Source organism: Aedes albopictus, chromosome 2, assembly GCF_035046485.1.
Source record: "Aedes albopictus strain Foshan chromosome 2, AalbF5, whole genome shotgun sequence".
Taxonomy (NCBI): Eukaryota; Metazoa; Arthropoda; class Insecta; order Diptera; family Culicidae; genus Aedes; species Aedes albopictus.
The window spans coordinates 416,573,035-416,594,925 of NC_085137.1; the positions used below are offsets into that span (position 1 = coordinate 416,573,035).

At 43.7% G+C, this 21,891-nt stretch overlaps 1 protein-coding gene across 1 annotated transcript in view; it reads right to left on the reverse strand.

Annotated features, from left to right (window-relative positions):
• LOC109426789 (sodium channel protein 60E) overlaps positions 1 to 21,891 on the reverse strand; it is an 820,640-nt gene that overhangs the window by 12,096 nt on the left and 786,653 nt on the right. Inside the window, exons 23-24 of the mRNA XM_062853525.1 lie at positions 17,188 to 19,318; positions 2,857 to 3,031 (exon numbers count right to left, since the gene is read on the reverse strand). Coding sequence (XP_062709509.1) covers positions 2,857 to 3,031; positions 17,188 to 19,318 — 2,306 coding nt within the window. The remainder of the gene's footprint in view (positions 1 to 2,856; positions 3,032 to 17,187; positions 19,319 to 21,891) is intronic.

Here is a 21,891-nt window from a genome sequence, read left to right on the forward strand (position 1 = left end):
CCTTTGAATATTCCTTCAACATACTTAGTATACAAAATGATGAAGAATGAATCATGACAAGCCTGTTTTTAGAATTATGCGAGAAAAAATGTCAGGTGTAGGGAACGTGTGAAAAACGCGACCCGGAACATCCGGAACCAAAACCAGACAATCCCAATTTACTCAAACTATGCGTCTGTAATAATATTAAGATAATTGAACATTTTTGCAATCATATTGCATGTGTTTTTACAAGTAATCAGTGGTTAAAAGGAAGTTGGTCCATTTTTGACCCGATTTGACCCATATAACCCCTTCAATAACTCAGACCCCAAGGACCAAAATACCATTTTAATATTTTTCCATACAACTAGAGATGTAGCGCGATCTTCGTTATAAATTTCGTAGAAATCGGTTGGAAAATGAAATCACGATGATTTTTTGAAATTAAATTCCCAACTAGGACCGAAACGGGTTAAGAAGTAGTGCCTTGATAAGACAATGATAACAAACCAAGATATAGAAACAGGTTCTGGTATTTCGTAGTCATTAATTTGATATTCTCCTCTGCTCGGGTATGTACTTCAACATTTATAAAGGATCGAATGCAGATCCAAAAGTCCCGGAAAAATGTCAGACGGAAATCTTAACATATCTCTACCAGAATACAGAAAATTGCTTTTAACAAACTTTCAGAAAAATATCTAATAAGTAGTAATGATGATAGCAGGGAGTCGAATTATCCAAAAGAAATGCGAGTCAAGCCTCTGGTGACAATCCTTAAAAGTGACGTGATTGCTTGTGTAACTTATAAAGGATTCTTTGGGTACATACCGTGAGGAAATTTTTAGAAGTTAAACTCGGCAAATTTGTTCCGACCTTTCGGAAGTATTTCAAAAGAATCGCTGGAAAAGTATCTTGGACACTTTCAACTAATTGTAGGAATATTTTGTTTAACTTGAAGTTGCGGAAATTATTGATATTGTCATTCTATTCCTAATCTCGGTGAGACCGAATTTTTCAAAATAATGATAGAATGAGCTAGGTCATCTTAAGTAGAGTTATAGGAATGCTGCCTTATTTTCAAAAAAAAAAAATATAAGATTTTTCAGAATTAGCAATACATAGTCCTACAACAAGGCTCAAGTTTAAGTCCCACATTTCTTGTTTTTTGCGTGAAAGTTGTTCGGAAGGATAATGCATACCAACACTACAGTATCATTGTTTTTTCTAGAGATAAATCAGGATCGAATTTGCTCTATAAAAAGTGTAATTAGTTTTTTTTCTTGGAATAGAATCTCAGCTCTCGGTAACAGAAATCAAATCAATCCTAGCTGCGAATTCTTCCTATTAGAGTTTAAATAACAATTCTGCAACTAAAGAAAGATATCATGTAGGTAAAATAAAGCTATCTTTGATAATTAATCAAAGAAGCTCGACGATTCACGTAAAAACTTGTTTAAGTAGCGTTATTCACCGTGTTTGCTGCGCAAGCAACATGAAAAAGTGTTGAAAAAAAAACAACGTCTACAAAAGCTAAGGATTCGGAAGGATGGATATCAAGGAATTAAGAATTTAGAATATAACGAGTGGGATTTTCAGGAAAGGTTCATTACTGGCGGTGGTAATTTATTGATAAATCATAAATAAGCTTTATACAGTACACAACTACATCTTTTTTTTTTTGAAATTTGGGCAATGGTGAGTTTTGAATGGTGAGTTTTGAAATAAACAACTTGACAGAAAAACTTGTATGGGATCTCTAATGAAACTTCTGGAATTTGGTGCAGGACCATTTGGGCAGGCGAGTCCAATTTTGGGAACTTTTCGCTTAAAAATAGTAAATTTTAAACCATATTTCTGTGATGTACGAAAGTTCAAGTTAATTGAATGGAATAGGCTGAGTTCCATTCCTCCGTACAACGTCATAAAAAAATAGAAAATGCAATGGTCATCTACACTGTAGAGATATTTAATGTTTGACTCTTTCTCGAACTCACTCCTATAGGATATATCGTTATAACGATGGTACAAAGCTTTGATTGTAAATAAAACATATGCATGCATCAATATGACTATCTGTTGGTTTGCAACGAATATAAGTGGTATTTACATATCTTTTTGAATAATATGGGAAAATATATAATTACTGATTGTCATGCTGAGAAAACTTGAAAACTAATCACTCAATGTATTCAAACGAGATGGACTCTACAGCGGTTGAAATTTCAAAGCAGGGAAGTTTTATAATACAAAAACTCTGTCACTGCAGACACTATAACTCTAATCCGCGAAAAACCCGCTTCATTTCCAGCGCTTTAAGCATCTTGGTGATAATTCTCGAAATCTCGATTTTCTCGTATTGACTTCCACGTGTTTATTGATATTTAGTCGGAGGTATGTATAGGAGATTGTCGACATCCTCCCGAGCTTGAACCATTCTAGAAATGGCACCTTTAGGGGACAGACATCCTCTCCAAGAAGCTGGGTATTATTAACAGCGAGTGATTGGCAAATGATAAATCCACGGAGAAAAACGTGATGAGGTTGATGAGCGAACGAAAAGTGTGAGTTTTTACTACATATAAAGCGTACGGGGGGTCAATTTCCACACAACAACATATCTGCCACGCTACGTTCGAGGGGAATGTAGGGGTAGGTGAGATTTGGAGGATTTTCATCGGACTGTGGTGGTGCCAAATGAGTCGAATTTTTCGTGGTTCGTGTGGGGATGGATGCTTGTTTTTCTAATTTTATTGATTCTTGGTGTTTATTTGGGTGCTGTTTTACCTCTTCGGGACACACATTGATACACACATAAACACATAAAGGCGCACAAACATCCATCGGCAGCCCGGGGTGACCGGTGGTACTTACTTTTCGTAGCACTTCTGCGGGAAGCAGTCCTGCGGGATTTTCGGCGCTTTCCGACGACCAAAGCTGGGAAAGGCCATGGGATCGTCGTAGACGCCTTGCGAATTACGACGACCACCAACGGTGATGTCGTCCACGTAAGACACCAGACAGTGCCACGGCTTTCCAGCAAGGTTCACTGTGGGGTAGAGGAATGAAATGGGTTTACAATGGAACATAGGTGCATTAGGAGGGGGGGCAAAACGGACCTTAACTCTTTGAAGCCGGAATTTTCCAAGCGTTATTATAGAGTTTTTTCTACGTATTCCTGTTATTTTGCTGCTCAATAGCATAGAAAGGGTAGAATATGATGCAGAATATTTTTTCTGGATATCCTGTCATCCAAATTGTTCTTGAGTTTAGATCATTTAGTCTACACGTGTAACGGTAACTTCTTTCATTATACAAAGCTACGATTTGTAATCTAACATATCCAGTAAGTCTTCTGGAAGTTCAAAAGACAGTGTCAAAACTGTTGGGATATCCTAGGTCATCCCAACTGTTCTTGAGTTTAGAATCTAACGGTAACTTCTTTCATTATTCAAAACTACGATTTGTAATCTATCATGTCTAGTAAGTCTTCTGAAAGTTCAAAGACACTATCAGAGCAGTCAGGATATCCTAGGTCATCCAAATTGTTCTTGAGTTTTGATCCTAAAGTCTACGGGTGTAACGATAATTTCTTTAATTATATGAAGCTACGATTTGTAATCTATCATGTCCAGTAAATCTTCTGAATGTTCAATGGGCATCATCAGACCGGCTGGGGTCATCCAAACTATTATGATGTTATAAACATAGCATCTACAGCAATTGAAGTCCATATAGCCGAGGCAGTAAACGCACGGGTATTCAGCATGACCATGCTGAGGGTGACGGGTTCGATTCCCGGTCCGTCCAGGATCTTTTCGTAAAGGAAATTTCCTTGACTTCCTTGGGCATAGAGTATCTTCGTGCCTGCCACACGATATACACATGCAAAATGGTCATTGGCAGAGGAAGCTCTCAGTTAATAGCTGTGGAAGTGCTCATAGAATACTAAGCTGAGAAGCAGGCTTTGTCCCAGTGAGGACGTTACGCCAAGAAGAGAGAGAGAGCAATTGAAGTTTCTGTTTTGGCTTTATAGAGATATGTTTTATGATCTATTATACTTACTGGAGCTCAAAGAGTACTATCAGAGATTATGACCTAGATTCGGGTTATTCTGATATTCAGAGTGTACGATTCTGAAATAGGGACAACATGCAACATGAAGTCTACAGCAATTATAATATCATTTTGCTGTTTTGAGCTACACAATATTACCAATCGTGAAGATTATATATATTTATTTTATTAAGCGTTAATAACAACTCTATTAAAACGGAATCAACAAATCTACACCACAACACTTGCTTCATGGCTGCAGTCCTTATCCTCGCCTGGATCCCACATTTGCCTTCAGATTTGTGCTCAAAGTGTGGCTTCGTCACATCTTCACCTTACTTGGAAGTTCTTGGTTGTAAGGAAGCTTATAAGCTTACTATAGTAAACCTGATATATCTTGTTAGCAAGCCGTAGTTAAGTTAGAAAGGAAACAAAAAGTACAAAGAAAACGATAAGCAACGATTCAACTAAAAAGCACAATCACAAGGAGTGTTCACCATCAACCAGGTAGGCCTAATAGATAGACGGAAGTACATCACGGTTGGAATCAACGGAGTGACCACGAAGCTTCAACTCGACTGTGCCTCGGACATCACTATCATTCCCGACGACGTCTATTTCCAATTAGGTTCCCCAGCAGGACGAGCACCATCCATCGATGCGGGTAATGCAAGTGGCGAGGAAGTTGGTATCAGTCGCGAAATAGAATGCAACGTTTCTTTCAACGGAAAAACCAAAACCGGAAGATGTTTTGTAACGACAGTGCCGGGGTTATCTCTGTTCGGCATTGAGTGGATTGAAATGTTTAATCTTTGGGACGTACCGATCAGCGCAGTGTGCAACGGGACTTATTCAAGAGCTTCAGCAGGAATTTTCGAGCATCTTCAGTGACGAACTTGGATTATGCAAGAAGACAACAGTATCATTCACGGTCAAGCCTAGCATCAAACCAATATTCCGTCTAAAGAGACCTGTACTGTATGCAGCAACAGCCAAGATCGAAGCAGAACTGGAACGTCTTCAGAAGCTCGGAATCATTACACCAGTGTCGTATTTGGAATGGGCCGCTCCAATAGGGGAACGTTCAAAAATTACGTCCATGATTTGGGAGAGGGGGGGGGGGGGGGGTCTAGAAAAGTGTGACAGTACGTGTATTGGGTATAGGAAAAGTGCGTGACAGAGGGGGGAGGGGGGATGGGGTCTAGAAATCCCGAAAAACGATGGACGTAATATTTGAATCTTCCCTAGTAGCAGTGACTAAAACAAACGGACGCGTCAGGATTCTAGCTGATTACTCAACTGGCCTCAATGTGGAGCGGACCTGGTGTGATGGTTAAAGCACGTGACTATCACGCCGAGGACCTGGGATCGAATCACACTCCCGACAAACTCGCAAAATGTGAGTTCTTCCTTCGGAAGGGAAGTAAAGCGTGGGTCCCGAGATGAACTAACCTAGGGCTAAAAATCTCGTACAGATAAAACACACGTACAGATAAAAAAACTGGCCTCAATTCAGTGCTGGAACCGCATCAACATCCATTACAACTACCTCAAGACATTTTCGCCAAGTTAGCTAACAAGAAGGTTTTCAGTCAAATTGACCTCAGCGTCGCTTATCTCCAGGTCGAGGTCGAGCCATCATCGCGCAAGCTTCTAACAATCAATACACATCAGGGGCTATTCGAGTTCACACGGCTTTCCTTTGGTGTTAAAACAGTTCCTGGTGCATTTCAAAAAATCGTAGACAACATGATAGCTGGTTTGGAAGGAGTCAGTGGACGAGCTCATTGTAGCAAGCGATTCTGTAGAGGAACATATCCATCATCTCGAATGAGAGTAAATCCGTATTCAAGAATTCGGATTTACTCTCAAGATTGAAAAAAGCCATTTTTTCATGAGTGAAATCAAGTATTTGGGATACATCGTTGACAGTTAAGGAATTCGTCCGGATCCAGAGAAGATTCGAGCTATCAAGGAGATGCCAGCACCACATGATGTTAATTCGTTGAGATCATTCCTGGGAGCCGTGAAATATTACAGTAAATTCGTACGCGGAATGCACGAGTTACGACAACCTTTGGACGCATTTTTGAAGAAGGACGTCAAGTGAGTTCTGTTAAGAGTGTATTTGGGTTCATATCAATTAACAATTACCCAGTTTCCAATTACAGTGTAAAACGAAACGTCAAATAAATCTTTATATTTTGAATCGAACGTGAAACGTAACACACGCGCTTTTTAATCGCTCTCCGAAACGCCTAAATTAAAAGGTTATGTGCTCAGTTTACCGCGAGTGAAAATTTTTCGATTCGGAACCGCAAAAAGAAATCGGTCGGTAGTGCGCGATGGAGGACGAGGCAAAAATCCTCAGGTTCAGGCCCTTCGACGGAACGGGGTTCAATAATTGGAGCTTCCGGATGCGAGTGTACCTTCAGCAGCTGGAGGTGCTCCATTGTGTTGAAAAGGCGGCTGAAGAAGAAGATTTTTGGGAGACTCCCGCCAGTGCGACGATTGAGGTTAAAGCGGCGAACGATGTGAAAAAGGCTGCGCGAATAAAGCAGGACAATAAGTGCCGGTCTGTTTTGATTCAAGGGGTGTCGGACAGCCATCTTGAATATGTAAAAGACAAAGTGAGTCCCAAAGAGATCTGGGACGGGTTGCACGACGTGTTTGAGCGAAAAAGCATCACCAACCGGTTTTTGCTCAAACGTCAATTATTGTCGATGCGATTCAGTGAGGGTGAAAAGTTACAAGAACATTTTCTGCGCTTTGATCAACTCGTGCGCGAGATCAAAGGCGCGGGCGCGAAAATGGAAGAAGAAGACGTGATATGCCACCTCATGTTGACGATGCCACCGTCATACGACGCCGTCACCACTGCTATGGAAGCGGTGTCGGAGCGGCTCACCATGGATTTGGTGAGGCGTAAGTACCTGGATGTGGAAGCGAAGGGGGCAGCGGCTGGAAGCTGAAACAGAAGAAGCTGCGTTCGCGGGGAAATCCAGAGGCAAGTGGAAGTGTTTCGGCTGTGGTGAATTCGGCCACAAGAAATCACAGTGCCCTCGGTCCGGTGAAAACAAAAGTGGTGGTTAGGTTGGTGGTCAGAGGCACGGAAAGAAAAGCGCAGTGCAGAAGGCAAATGTTGGGGCAAAAACGTTTTCGTTCGTGGCGGCTGTGGAAACAGCTGTTGCTGGCAGTGTAATTGATGCGAAGTGGTTCCAGGACAGCGGCGCCTCCGAACATATGGCAAACGATAAGTCGTTGTTCGAGAGCTTGGAGAAGTTGGATCAACCAGTGGTTATTCAAACGACGAAAAGTGGTGTGAACTTGCTCGCGCATTTCAAGGGACGTGTTATTGCTAGTGCTGTGGTGGGTGATGAGAAGATTCGGGTAAACATGGAGGATGTATTGTTTATCCCGGAGCTGTCGCTGAACCTCCTGTCGCTGCGACGGTTGGAAAATACCGGCAAACGGGTGATATTTTTCGACGGCTGCGTAACCGTTGAGGATGACGGTGAGGTAGTGGCCATCGGCAGGCAGCTGGGTCGGCTGTACTGCATGAACCTGATTTGTGAAAAGCGAGAAGATAACGAAGAAGCACTAGTGACGGGGAAAGTGAGTAAGAAGATGGAACTTTGGCACCATCGCTTTGGCCACCTTGGCAATGACAATCTAGTGAAGCTTGTGAAGAAGAACATGGTCGATGGAATGTCGGTGGATAACGCCTGTGAAGAATCGGTGAAGATTTTGTGTGAACCGTGTATCAGTGGCAAGCAGACGCGAGAGCCGTTCCATGCCCGAACGGAAAAGCGTGCCATCCGACCGCTGCAAATCGTCCACAGCGACGTTTGTGGCCCGGTCACCCCAGTGTCGTGGGACGGACACGAGTATTTTGTAACATTCACGGACGATTTCACACACGTGTCGGTGGTCTTTTTACTAAAGTCTAAGGACAAAGTGCTTGATCGGCTCGTGGAATACGAGGCGATGGCCACCGCACATTTCGGGACGAAAATTGGGTGTCTTCGGTGCGATAACGGTGGCGAATACACCGGAGGTGCAGTGAAACGGTTTTGCAAACGGAAGGGCATACGCTTGGAGCAGCGCTTGAAAATTGAAGCGTTTTACCGCAGACGAATCAAAATTTACTCTTCTTTGACTGGCGCTGTTCAACCCAAAGCGGTAGCAATATGCCTTCATTGGCTAACATGCTTCAGAAGCAAGTGGGAGCGGGAGCAATAAAAAATATGAGTGAGAGTGAGGGACGACGATTCAGCGCCGTGCGGCTCTCTGAATCTCTCTCTTCGCTGGTGTATACGGCAATGAATATACTTGATTTTTATCTCGTTATTACAGTGCAAATGACATAAACTCGAATTAAATCGATTATAATAGTCACGTCCATCATTCTCTTATGGACAAATTGATTGTTTTTACAAGTTTTGAGCAAAACATAAATCCACTGAATCATTTACGCATCTTCAGCCTCACCGCAGCAAGTGAGAAATAATCGTTACCAGTCAATATGCTTCACCAGCCAACCGACCGATGAGGAATAGTGGTCGCGATTGGTTCGGTTTCTATTTGCTCCCTGTGCGTGTTCGTTCGTAGGGATGGTTGGCGCTGATGACTGATCGTACCATTCATATTCACTGAATTTCAAGCACTGGCTTGGAGTATACAGTGCCATATACTCCCGAACAAAACGGGGTAAGCGAGAGACTAAATCGTACGATCGTGGAAAAAGTGCGCGCGATGTTGGAAACCAGTGGTTTGCCGAAGAACATGTGGGGCGAAGCGGTCTATACCGCCGTATACCTTCTGAATCGGAGCCCAAGTGTTGCCGTGGACGGTGATATTACGCCGTACGAAGCGTGGAACGGTCGGAAACCGGACGTCTCAAAGCTACGTGTGTTCGGGAGTGAGTGCTTCGTACACGTACCGAAACCGTTGCGTAAGAAACTCGATGTGAAAACCCAGAAAGTTGTTTTCGTCGGGTACGCGCCGAACGGCTATCGCTGCTGGAACGGGAAGAAAGTGTTCGTGTCGCGTGACGTAATTTTCAATGAGTGCGAGTTCGGTGGATTGCGGAAAGCCGGAAATGAGGAAGACTCCGGTTCGGTGGTGATCAAGGATCGGCCCTGCGCGCCGGCTGTTGAGCCGGGTGTGCCGGAAGAAGCTGATTTTGATCCAGATGGTGCTGCTGAAGAAACGGATTCGGATGAGATGCATTCGCTTTCGGAAGACGACGAAGAGCCTGCAGTGAATAGTGGTGCCAGAAGAAGCCAACGGGTTGTCGCTCCGTCGGCTTGGCACAATGATTATGAAGGGGACATTACGGCATTTGCGCTCAGTGCGGAGGAGTTCGTTGAGGACATACCATCTAATGTGGAAGAACTGAAAACGCGTAGTGACTGGCCTCTGTGGGAAAAGGCCATCGAAGAAGAACTGCAATCGTTGGAGAAAAACGGCACATGGAACTTGGTCGAGTTGCCGAAAGGAAGAAGAGCAGTTGATAACAAGTGGGTCTTTAAGATCAAAAGAAACAGTGATGGCTCTGTGGATCGGTACAAGGCTAGACTCGTCGCCCGCGGTTTTTCTCAGCGACACGGGTTCGATTACTCGGACACGTATTCCCCGGTGGTGAAAATGTCCACGCTGCGAGTTCTCCTGTCACTTGCCAACCAGAAGCGTTGGTTGGTACACCAGATGGACGTCAAGTGCGCGTTTCTTAACGGCGTGTTGGACGAGGAAGTGTTCATGCGCCAACCGTCTGGCTTTGAGCGGGAAGGATCACAGGTATGTAGACTGAACAAAGCCATATACGGTCTCAAGCAGGCCTCGCGAAAGTGGAACGAACGTTTTCATGAGTTTATGAGCCGTATGAACTTTATGCGCAGTGAACAAGACTATTGCTTGTACTTTTGGTCTGGGACTGACGTAGTGATATATGTCGATGATATTTTGATCATTGGGAGTTCCGAGAAGGCTATTTGCGAACTCAAGAAGAGGCTATCGCCTGAGTTCGAGATGCGAGACCTACAGGAAGTCCGAAGCTTCCTCGGCCTTAACATTCAACGTGATCGGAATAGAGGCGTAATGATCATCGAACAAAAGGCGTACGTGAAAAGTGTTCTTGAGCGGTTCGGTATGCTGAACTGTAAACCGTCGTTGATTCCGATGGAACCGCACTTGAAGCTTGAAAAGGGACAGGACGCCAAGCAGTTCACCAACAAGCCATACAAGGAACTGATTGGCTGCCTCATGTATCTGATGGTGACGTCAAGGCCGGATATTTGCGCCGCGGTGAATTACTTTGCCGGGTTTCAATGCTGCGCGACGGACGAGCACTGGGTGCACCTCAAAAGGGTGCTTCGGTACCTAAGGGCTACACTGGACTACCAGCTTGTGTATCGTCGTCAAGATGCGCCGGAAGGACTTCTGGCATTTGCGGACGCGGACTGGGGTAAAGACCCTAATGATCGACGCTCAGTGTCAGGATTGGTCGTCAAGCTATACGGATCGACTGTCATGTGGGCAACGAAGAAGCAATCTTCGGTAGCCCTTTCTACTACCGAGGCTGAATTGATGGCGCTCTGCTTAGCAAGCTGCGAGCTGATTTGGGTGGCAAACTTGCTTCGATCGGTTGGCTGTGAGGTTGACGAGCCGTTGAAGGTATACGAAGACAACCAACCGTGCATTGCGTTGACTACGGAACCCAGAAGACAGAAGCGGATGGAACACGTGGAGATCCAGCATTTCTTCGTGAGGAAACTCATCGAGAAGGGTAAGTTGCGTCTCGAATATGTGCCAACCGAGCACCAACTAGCGGACGTGATGACCAAGGGACTGGCTTCACCAAGGTTTCGCATACTTCGCGATCAACTGGGATTATTGAATTGAGGGGGGATGTTAAGAGTGTATTTGGGTTCATATCAATTAACAATTACTCAGTCTCCAATTACAGTGTAAAACGAAACGTCAAATAAATCTTTATCTTTTGAATCGAACGTGAAACGTAACACACGCGCTTTTTAATCGCTCTCCGAAACGCCCAAATTAAAAAGTTCTACGGTCCAATCTATTGCTCACACATTACGATCCAAGACTTGAAATCATTGTGGCCGCTGATGCTTCCATGAACGGTGTCGGAGCAGTATTATTCCATCGATTCCCGGGTGTCAACATCAAGGCAGTTTGCCACGCTTCACGAACTATGACACAAGCAGAAAAAGGATACAATCAAGGAGAGCAAGAGGCATTAACACTCATATTCGCCGTTACAAAATTCCATTGGATGCTCTTTGGACGTCAATTCACCTTGCAGACGGATCATAAACCATTGATTTCTATTTTTGGATCCAAAAAGGTCCGGTACACACAGCCAACCGGCTTCAGCGATGGGCGTTGACTATGCTTCTGTACAACTTCAAAATCGAGTTCAAGTCAACAGAAAGCTTTGGATATGCCGATTTTTTATCAAGACTCATCAATCAACATTCTAGACTTGAAGAGGAATACGTCATTGCAAGTACTCGGATGGAAACCAGCATTAGAAACATTCAATCATTTCATCGCTTCCAATCACATACGAGATGGTTGTAGCTGAAACTAAGAAGGATAGAATACTCCAGAAGGTTCTGCAACAAATCAACAATGGATGACTAGCAATCACTCTTCCAGCTGAAGTCAAGTCATTTCGAGCACGTCAAGAATCGTTATACAGCTCAGGCAATTGCATCATGTTATCGGATAGAATGGTCATTCCAGACACCCTTCGCACTGCAGTTCTGAAACAACTATACGTCGGACATCCTGGTACGGAAAGAATGAAAGGGATTGCACGCAGCTACGTCTTCTGGCCGAACATTGATGTGGATATCGAAGATTACGTCCGTAGATGTACCCGTTGTGCAGCAGTGGCCAAATCTCCAGGGAAAACAACGCTTTCATCGTGGCCAATTCCAATGCAGTCATGGTCTCGCATTCATATGGACTACGCTGGGCCATTCAAGGGAAAATATTTTCTGGTCATCGTTGACACCCTCACAAAATGGCCAGAAATATATTGCACAAATTCCATGACAGCATCTAATCAACTGCGACCTAGGTATGACGGCAATCCAGTTATTCCGGACGAGTCCTCATGCTGCTTGAAGAATTTGGTATTCATGAAAGAGCAGTCGAAACTGTACAACTGGATCCAGAGCCTGAACAACCAATTGCAATTTCTGATGTTCAAGTTAGCCTGTTCGAAGAATCAGTTGTAGATGTCCCGGAAAGGCAAGTCATCAATCCAGTTGAATTAGAGGAGTATCGTGATTCAACAGCAGCTTCATCATCGCCAGCATCAGCAAATGTTGTGGATAGCCCTGGACCGTCAACTGTTGTAAAGGAAACCCGAACACGAAGATTTCCTGCATTTTTCAAACACTACAGTTTCTTTTAAGGAGGGAGATGTTAGCAAGTCATAGTTAAGTTATTTGTTCGTCATCTATCCTTGGAGACTGCAATAAACATTCTAATTTTCAGAAGCTAATCCAGACGTATATAACAATATAACATATCTCAAAGGTATTTTGGAATAGCTCTACCTTTACAGAAGTTCACGGATCTGGGTGGGTCAGGATAGGTAACGTAACTTTTTATAGCACAGATGTTTCAAAGGTACAAAACATTACCTACTAGTCTTTGAAGAATATTAGTAAATATGGTTCATTATGTATCATTATTTAGGCTAGCGTTGCAAGTGTAGATATAAAGTTGCGAACTCAATGAAAGATTGGATGACTTAAATTATCACAAATATTTCACAAAGTGACCTGTGAGAGCTTCTTGGATCCTATTTGGTTGTGTAAGGTTACTACCTAAAACGGAATCACCTCACCTCATGTTACAGTAGTTTTTGCCTTTCTCGTACACTAAGTGTACTGGAAAGGCTATATCGCAGACAGACGTTCAAGTTTGACTCAGCAGCTTGTGTAAAAAACATGGCCGCCACAAATTGCCAAGTGGCAATCAGCGAACAGATGGCGTTAGCGACGTTCATATTCAATCGCTGCCTCACATGTGCGTTGCGACCAACAACTGTCACCACGGTCGTCTTCCAGCCGGATGGCGGGAAGACCGCACGTGTTGCACGCTAATAATGTTTCCACATAATTTGTGCAGAGTAAATGACATTTATTTAATGTCTAAAATCTTTTGCACAAATTAGCGCAGGACTCTTGTAAAATATTGTAAACATTATTACTTTTGTTTCACATAGATTTGCTTGAATAAAACTGCATTTGGATGAACTTCACTCGCATTGGGAAATCTTTGTGAATGTGACGCAGATGTAGGAATGATTTTGACTGTGTTTGTTTTGATTTTATTTTTCGGTGGGTGGTGAATTGGGTGGTAAGTAAGCGGCTGGAAGCACGTGGTTTCTCAAACTGTCAACTGAACGCGACTGCACTGTGGCAATCGGTTGCCTAGGTGTCGCTAGTGAAAATTTACATAGAAAATTTGAATAAATTTGTTCGAGCTAGAACGTCTGTCTGCGGCTATATGTTCACTCCAAAAATGACTTTTTGATAGAAGGCTCGGAGGGTCGAGTCACATATACCAATCAACTCAGCTCGACGAATTGAGGTGATGTCTGTGTGTGTGTATGTATGTGTGTGTGTATGTATGTGTGTGTGTGTGTATGTGTGTGTGTGAGTATGTGTGTGTACAAAATAAACTCACATCACTTTTTGGCAGTAAACCTCAACAGATTTTTATGACCGACGGTTCATTCGCCGCGGAATCTGGTCCCATTGTTTCCTATTGAAAATGGTTCGGATCGGTCCAGCCGTTCCGGAGTTATGGCCATTTAGGTGTTCCGGATCGGTACCCCAGGGAGGGGCCAGATATGAAAATGCTACAAAACCATGCATGCGACATATCAGACCGCGGCTTTTTCGATAACCTGACGAACGGTAAGCAGGAAAATACTCTCAGTCCATATCTGAACCAGTAGTGTTCCGGAATCGGTTCCGGATGTCCCGCCGGAGGTGGCCAAATATAAAAGTAAGAAAAATTCATGCATGCGACACATCAAATAGCGGATTTTTCGATAACCTGATGAACAGTGAGCTGGAAAATAGTCTTTGACTCAGCAGAGACTACTGGTAGTGTTCCGGAACCGGTTCCGGGTGCCCCGCCGGAAGTGGCCAAATATAAAATTCAACCAAACCCATGCATGCGACACATCAAATCGCGTCTCTATAGATAACTTAATGAACGGTTAGCAATAAAATAGAATCAGACTATATTTAGGAAAACCAGTAATATTCCGGAACCGGTTCCGTGTGTCCCGCCGGAAGTGGCAAATGTAGATAGGAACTAACCCATGCATACGACACATTAAATTGCAGCTTTTCCGATAACCTAAAGAACGGTAAGCTGGAAAAAGGCCTTCAATCACAGCAGAGACTACCGGTTGTGTTCCGGAACCGGCTCCGGATGTCCCGCCGGAAGTGGTCCAATATAAAAGTGAACCAAACCCTTGACCAAACCTATGCATGCGACACATCAAATAGCGGCTTTTTCGATAACCTGGTGAACAGTAAGCAGGAAAATAGCCAGCAGAGACTACCGGTGGTGCTCTAGAACCAGTACCGGATGTCCCGCCGGAAGTGGTCAAATGTAAAAATGAACCAAATCCATGCATGCAACACATCAAATCGCGGCTCTTTAGATAACCTGATGAACGGTTTAACCGTTCATCAGGTTATCTAAAGAGCCGCGATTTGATGTGTTGCATGCATGGATTTGGTTCATTTTTACATTTGACCACTTCCGGCGGGACATCCGGTACTGGTTCTAGAGCACCACCGGTAGTCTCTGCTGGCTATTTTCCTGCTTACTGTTCACCAGGTTATCGAAAAAGCCGCTATTTGATTTTGCTGACAGCAACCAGTGAGACAACCCCAGTCAACATATGATCGCATATGATGTTGGATAGGTTGCAAAAGTGGAGGCGATATACACTTTACACGCGGTTAAATGGAATCAGGTACGTATATGGCCTCCACTTTAGCATCTAATTCAACATCATATAAGACTTTGTGTAAGCTGGGACCAGTGGTATTTCGGAACCGGTTCCGGGTGTCTTGCTGAAAGTGGTCAAATGCATATAAGAGCCAAACCCATGCATGCGACATATCAAACCACGGCTTTTTCGATAACCTGATGAACGGTTTACAAAAAAATAGTCTCAGATCACATTAGAGTCTACCGGTAGAACGCGTTTTGTATGTCCCGCCAGAATGACCAAAATGTAAAATTAATCAAATCCATGCATGCACATTAATTTTCGGCTTTTCAGAAAACCTGTCTAACAGTTAGCAAGAGACTAGTCTCAGACCATATATGAGACAATAGGTACAGTCTTGGAATCGGTTCCGGGTATCTCACAGGAAGTGGTAAAAACAGGGAAAATAAAAAATGTAAGCGATAAATAGTTATAAGAGAACAAAATCTTGATAAAACTGATGCAGGCTCATCAAATCACATCTTCTCATATTGCTGAGGTGTAAATATACAGTAGAATGGGGGTTCCATGAGAAAATTGAAATTTAATCGCTTCAACCTCGAGCAAAGCTTTTCAATCCCCTTTTGCGTCTAAAATTGCTGCGCAAAATTCCGATCCGACTGATTGCTCCTTCAGTACGAACAATTTCACATGCTTCCATTTTTTGGTCAATTTTTTTGAATTTAGTAACCAATGATAATGAAATATAGTCTGAAGTGTGCAGGAAAAAGTTTATCGAAGACTGTATAGTGAATTTTGGTTGTGAAATAAATTATATTTAAGCTAGTTCTTCTCGTCTTGGTATTGATGGTATTCCAGTAATAGTAAAGATGGCCACGCAGTCAACTAAGAGGTCTGATATTTTTCAGCTCTGCCTATACATTGAACATAACACCGGAAATATGTGCCATCAGTAACTCGATTATGGCTTGGATTCTTGCATTCACAAATAAATTATTCACAGGCTTCAGGATGCTTACGTCGACGGAAAGATCATGAGTACATATTCAACGAGAAAGGCACTATCACCACTAGGTGGATTAATCCGGGTTTTTTTTTATAAAACTAAACTCCATAACAGTATGGCTAATAATGTCCAAAAAAATATATAACGACGCTTATTGTTCCTCGAACTACAGTGAATGTAACACTACCTTACGTACTGGCAAAAGCTATTATCACATGTGGTCTCCGATATAGTTTGGTTGATCTGGAATATTTCAAAGCTATCTTGGAATGACCTATTAAATGGCAGGGGGGTTACAGATTACAGTTGGATGTGTAATGGTACAGTTCACTGTGAGAATAACTACTGTTACTGTCAAGAGTTAAACTTCAGGACAGTTTGGACGACCCTAAATGTCCCAAAGGTTCATAATAATATATAGTAGACTTCATGTTCGTCCAGTAACTGCGATTGATTATGCAACGTTACTTAATCTATCAGATGTGGCTACTGGTATGAGTGTAGGTAGACCCTAGTGTAGACCTGATGTTCTGAATTCCAAGATAGTTTGGCTGACCTGGAATATCCCTATAGTGTCTCTAAAAATGACATTTGAGATTTCAAGAGCTTCATGGATCCCAGCAGATTATGCAAAGCTATTATTTATGGCGAAAGCACATAGTTATTCTTGTAGACTTGAAGGACTTCATTATAGGACAGTATGGACGACCCTGAATGTCCCAAAGGTTTATTATAACATCAAGTAGACTTCAGATTGATCCAATTCCCATGGTTAAATATCTAACGTTACTCAGTATAGCAGGTATGGCTGCTGGTTCGAATGTAGACCTGAAGTTATATAGTGTCTAACGAAACGAGTGTATTTATGCTTGAAAACTTGGTTTTTGCAACAATGAGCGGTTATTGGGTCATGAGTGGCTACTGGTATACTGACGGTACGTTTCATTGTGTTTCAAATGTTATCACTTACCATATATTCTGTGGTAAATGTATGGTTCTTATTGGTATCGACACAGTCAGTGCTATTTTTAAATCAGACAACTTACAAAAATCAAATTCATGTAAGGGTCGTTCTGTTCCCTGTACATCACTTTGAAACTTTCCCGATAAAAATACTTACGTGGAGCGTCGGATTCGTAGGTCTTGAAAGGGGTCCGTTTGGGTGTCGCTTGCTGCGAACTGTTCTGTCGCGATGTCTCACTGTAGGTGACCGTCTTTTTCGGCGGTTGCCTGATCGCTGGCGGTTCGGAACTGCTCTCCTGGGCAATGTTGCGCTGGAATTCCTCCAGACTTATTCCGATTTTCTTACTACTATCGTCCAGCGGTTTGTCGCCGTTTTCTATGCTGTAGCTACTTTTCAGAGACAGTGTCTCCAGGCAGTCTTTGGATAGTTGCTTCCGTGGAAGTATTTCGCTGGATGCCTTCGGTGGCTGAGCGATCGCTTTTTCGTCTTCGTTGCACTCTTCGACTCGTTCGATCAGACTGAGTCGTTTTATTCGATCGAAGCTACTGTGGAAGTCATTTTTTCGTCGGAACACGATAGGGATTGAGTTCATATTGTTGCCACCGCTGACTGAGAGACCCGTAAAGGGCGTTAACGTTGAGGGCCCATTCCCACTACTGCTGACAGGTTGATCCTTCACAACGGTGGGAGTGGCGAATGGCGCCTGCAGTTGATCACAGAGTTTCTTTATCTCTACACCCATGTTAAACTCCTCGTCGGTGATGTTGCGCTGCTTCTCCAAACTGCGCCGTTTGGACGTCTCACTGCGCTGGGTATTGCTATCGGTGTTACTGCTATTACTATCGTTTCCGGTACTAATCCTAGGATTATTATTGTTACACGTATTACTGTTGTTATTATCATTATCACTAATTTTATTGCCATTTGTATTATTGTTATCAGCACTACTACTCCTATAATTGCAGGCGATACTTGACCTGGGCCTTCGCAGGCGAACTACCTCTTCGACCCCAGGCATTATGGGACATGAATTGGAGTTCCTTCGTTCACGCTCCGGTGAAACGGGCGCGTCGGTCTGTGAATGGCTTCGGCCCAACGAGAGAGACTTTAAGCTCTTTAACTCCGTGTCGAAACTATGAATGATATCGTCAAACTCGGAAGCCTTAACCAACGGTTCTTTATCGTCGCTGTCCCTCCGCGATCGTAGACTACCGTTGTCCACAGCGATCGTTGGCCGTGGTTTATCCACTGAACCCGATATGCTACCCCCTCGGCGGTTCTCCAACGCTTGAAAGATCGAATTGGATATACTACTTAAATTAGACTTTAGGCTACCGTTGGAGACCTTTCGATCCGGGGAATAGATAAGGTCGTCCTTCTTGGAACTCAACAGCAGACTTTCCGTGTCTGCATCCACTACCGCACTACCGTAACCTACCGTATCACTAAAATAATTGTTACTATTGTCAACCTCGTCGTTGAGGAACTGAAACAACTCCTTCTGCTCGCAGTTGAGCAGTTCGTCCTTCAGATTCATCTGATTGATCAACTCGTCGTGGTCGATCGAGAGCGTATTGAGCGATTGGTCAGAGAAACGGTTGGCGGCCAGCACCGCCTTGCGCATGCTACTGCTGGTACTTGGCGAACGTTGTTGGCTGATCGGTTGCGGCGGGGACGCCGTGATCGATTTGTCTAAACTACTTTTCCTATCGGCTACTAAAAAATGATTATCTTCACGTCTAGGTACCGGCGTTGGCGTTTGAATGAGCGAGATATTGCTATTGCGTAGGTACGTCGAACCGGCGTTCAGGACTTCCTGCACCAGCGGCGAATGGCACTTGGCCAGCGAGGTGGCCAACGAGTGGGCACTGGAAGTACGCGACGAAGTCTTGTCCAGCGATTTCCGATAGCTTGGCGATCGGTTCAGCAGGCTCTTTTGGTACTGCAGGTACGCTTCGTCGTACGGTTGCGAGTCCGATATGTGGATCGACTGTTCGTTTGGGTCGATCTCGGAAGAATTGAGTGGATTGAGGGAACGCATTTCGAGCGAATCGGTCACCGTGGGCTCGTCCTTGCTCTGCTGGGTGCCGAAACCGGAAGACATTTGCTGCAGGATCTTTCGTTCCACTTCGGTCATCTGCGGTGGTTGGCGGTCATCGTCCGGCAGCTGGCGATCGTCCATTTGGGACACCGTTTCCTGGCTACCGGAGATGGTTCGCAGGGGTCGGTCTTTTAGGGGAATGTCGTAACACAGCTGGTCCGATGGAGCCCGTTGCGATAGGGATTCCTATAGGGGATGAAATATAAAGATTGTTGTGATTATTCTTTCATGAAAAATAGCTTGAATTTTTATGGAGTTTAGATTGAGTTCATATTAGTGTTAAACTTCGAGTAGATTGATAGTTGGTTTAAACAGAAATGTAAGTAAATTTAATAATGTTTGTATGTAACATGTACTATTAATAAAATATTCTTGCAGCTTCAAAGTTGCACATTTTGGCAACTAAAAGACTGTGTTTTCCTTCTACCTTGCGCTAACAGGTTAATAATCGAATTTTTATATGCTTGGGATTGGTTTTGTATTATTTTAAGGTAATTTGTCAATTTTAAGGTAATTGTTGAACAGTTGTTACTGAAATATTTGTTTTCAATTATATTTCCGGGCACAATAATAGATCTAGTACTAAATGACATACACCCCATGTGCATAAATTTAAAAGGGCAAAGGGCGTTTATGAGGGAGTCTAGTCCGCGAGAACAGGTCTTGCTTCTTGGCATTTGAGATGGGGCCAAAAGGGTTTCCAGGACGTTCACAAAGCGCCTGGAAAGGGAGTACCAAGGGCTTCAGAGACGTTACAAGGGGTTGTTTCAGAGAGTTTCAGAAGCCTTTTGAGGGCGTTTCGCCAGGTTTCGATGGTGTTTTAATGTGATTACGGTGATTTCAGGAGCATTTTGATAGTATTAAAAAGGTTTCAAGGGGCGTTTCAAGGGACTTTAATGGTAATTCAGGGTGGGGGAGTCTAATAAGCCTTTAGAAGGCGTTACGAGGGGTTTCGGGGGTTTTAGGAACGTGTTATGGGCATTCCTAGAGGCTTAATGAGTGTTTGATAGCATTTCAGGGGCGTTTCAAGGGGTTTTCAGGGGAGGCTTTCAAATGCAATCTAAGGGGTTTCAGGAGATTTAAAATCAAATATGATGTGATATAATTTCAAGAGCGGTTCAATGGGGTGTTTCGGGGCATTTCAGTTTGGGATCGCAAGGGTTTTTTGAAGGGGTCTCTGAAAATTCTCTCAAACTTCCTAGGATGCCTTCGAAATCCTTATAAACCTCCCTCGTACCCCATATAACGCGCCTGAGACCTCCGAAACCACCGAGAACCCCTGCGTAACGCCTCTGTAGTCAGCTGAAAATGCTCTGCAACTTCGTTGAATGCCTTCAAAATCCCTCTAAAACCCCCTCGGACCCCATGTTACAAACCTGAGACCCTCCGAAACCACAAATGACGTCTCAAAAACCCTTCGAAAACTGCCAGATTCTCTCTACCATGCCTTCGAAAACCCCTGTCAGACCCCTGAAACCTGCTCCGAAAATCAATTTCGCCACGTTTTCACACTTCAGGTTCTCGAGTTACCCGCATAATTTTGTTTTGCAGTTTTTAAACCAACTGGAACTCTAGGTCTACATTGCGAAACCGCCATTTCACACTCCCAGCATCTTGATTTGTGCTACAAACATATGCAGTATTCAAGACAAACAACATTATTGCATCGAATATACCATGAACGTAATGTGTGACGATAGTTTGCAACATTAGCCATGACAGTAAGCATTACGACGATAGTAGTAAAATGAACTGTACGGCGCACTACCTGAAACCCCCTGGAAGCCCCTGAAACTCTTTGAAACTCCACTGAGACCCCCAGGTAACCACCTGAATCCCCTTTAAATCCATTGAAGTGTCCGTCTGTAAGACCTCATAAATCACCTGAGATCCGCTGGGGCTCCCCTGGAATCCATGGAGCGCCACTAAGACCCTCTGAAGCCTGAAGCCACCTCAGAAGGCCCTGAAACCCCTTTAAACGCCTCTGATGCCTCCTGGTACGTCAACTCTATTGAAGATATGAAAAGTGCAAGAACTGACTGTTAGTTGATTCGATGGTCTCATTTTCCCTTTAAACAACCATCGAATGGAGTGGGCGAACTACAGAGGAATAACACTTCTGAATTCAGCGTATAAGATTTTGTCCGGAAATCTGTTCAACATTGAGGAGCCGATTGAGGAGCCCTTCGTCGGCAAATATCAAGAAGGGTTTCGTGAGGACCGAACAATGACGGATCAGATGTACATCCTACCACAGATTCTCGATAAATTTCGGAAGTACAACTTCCAGACCCATCATCTGTTTATTGATTACAATGCAGCATACGATTCAGTGATTAGAAACGAATTATGGCAGATTATGGTCGAACATGGTTTTCCGACGAAGCTGTTTTGACTGATTCCTGGGCTATGCAGACGATATTGACATCATCGGGATCAACTGTCAGGCTGTAGAAAAGGCGTTCAAACCTTTTGAGAGGGATACTGAGAGGATTGAACTTACGATTAACACCACAAGGACCAAGTTCATGATTGTTGGTGGTCAACGTCGGTTCGGCCGTGGTAAAGGTGGCGAAGTGGAACTAGGTGATGAAGAGATTGATGTTGTGGACGATTTTGTTTATCTTGGTATTGAAGTGACGAGCGATAATTGTGTTCGTATTTCCCGCGAGGTGAGAAGACGGATTGTGGTCTGCGAAACCAGATTTATACGGCAAAGAACCTTGGACGTTGAAAGAAGTTGATCGGAGAGCCTTTGA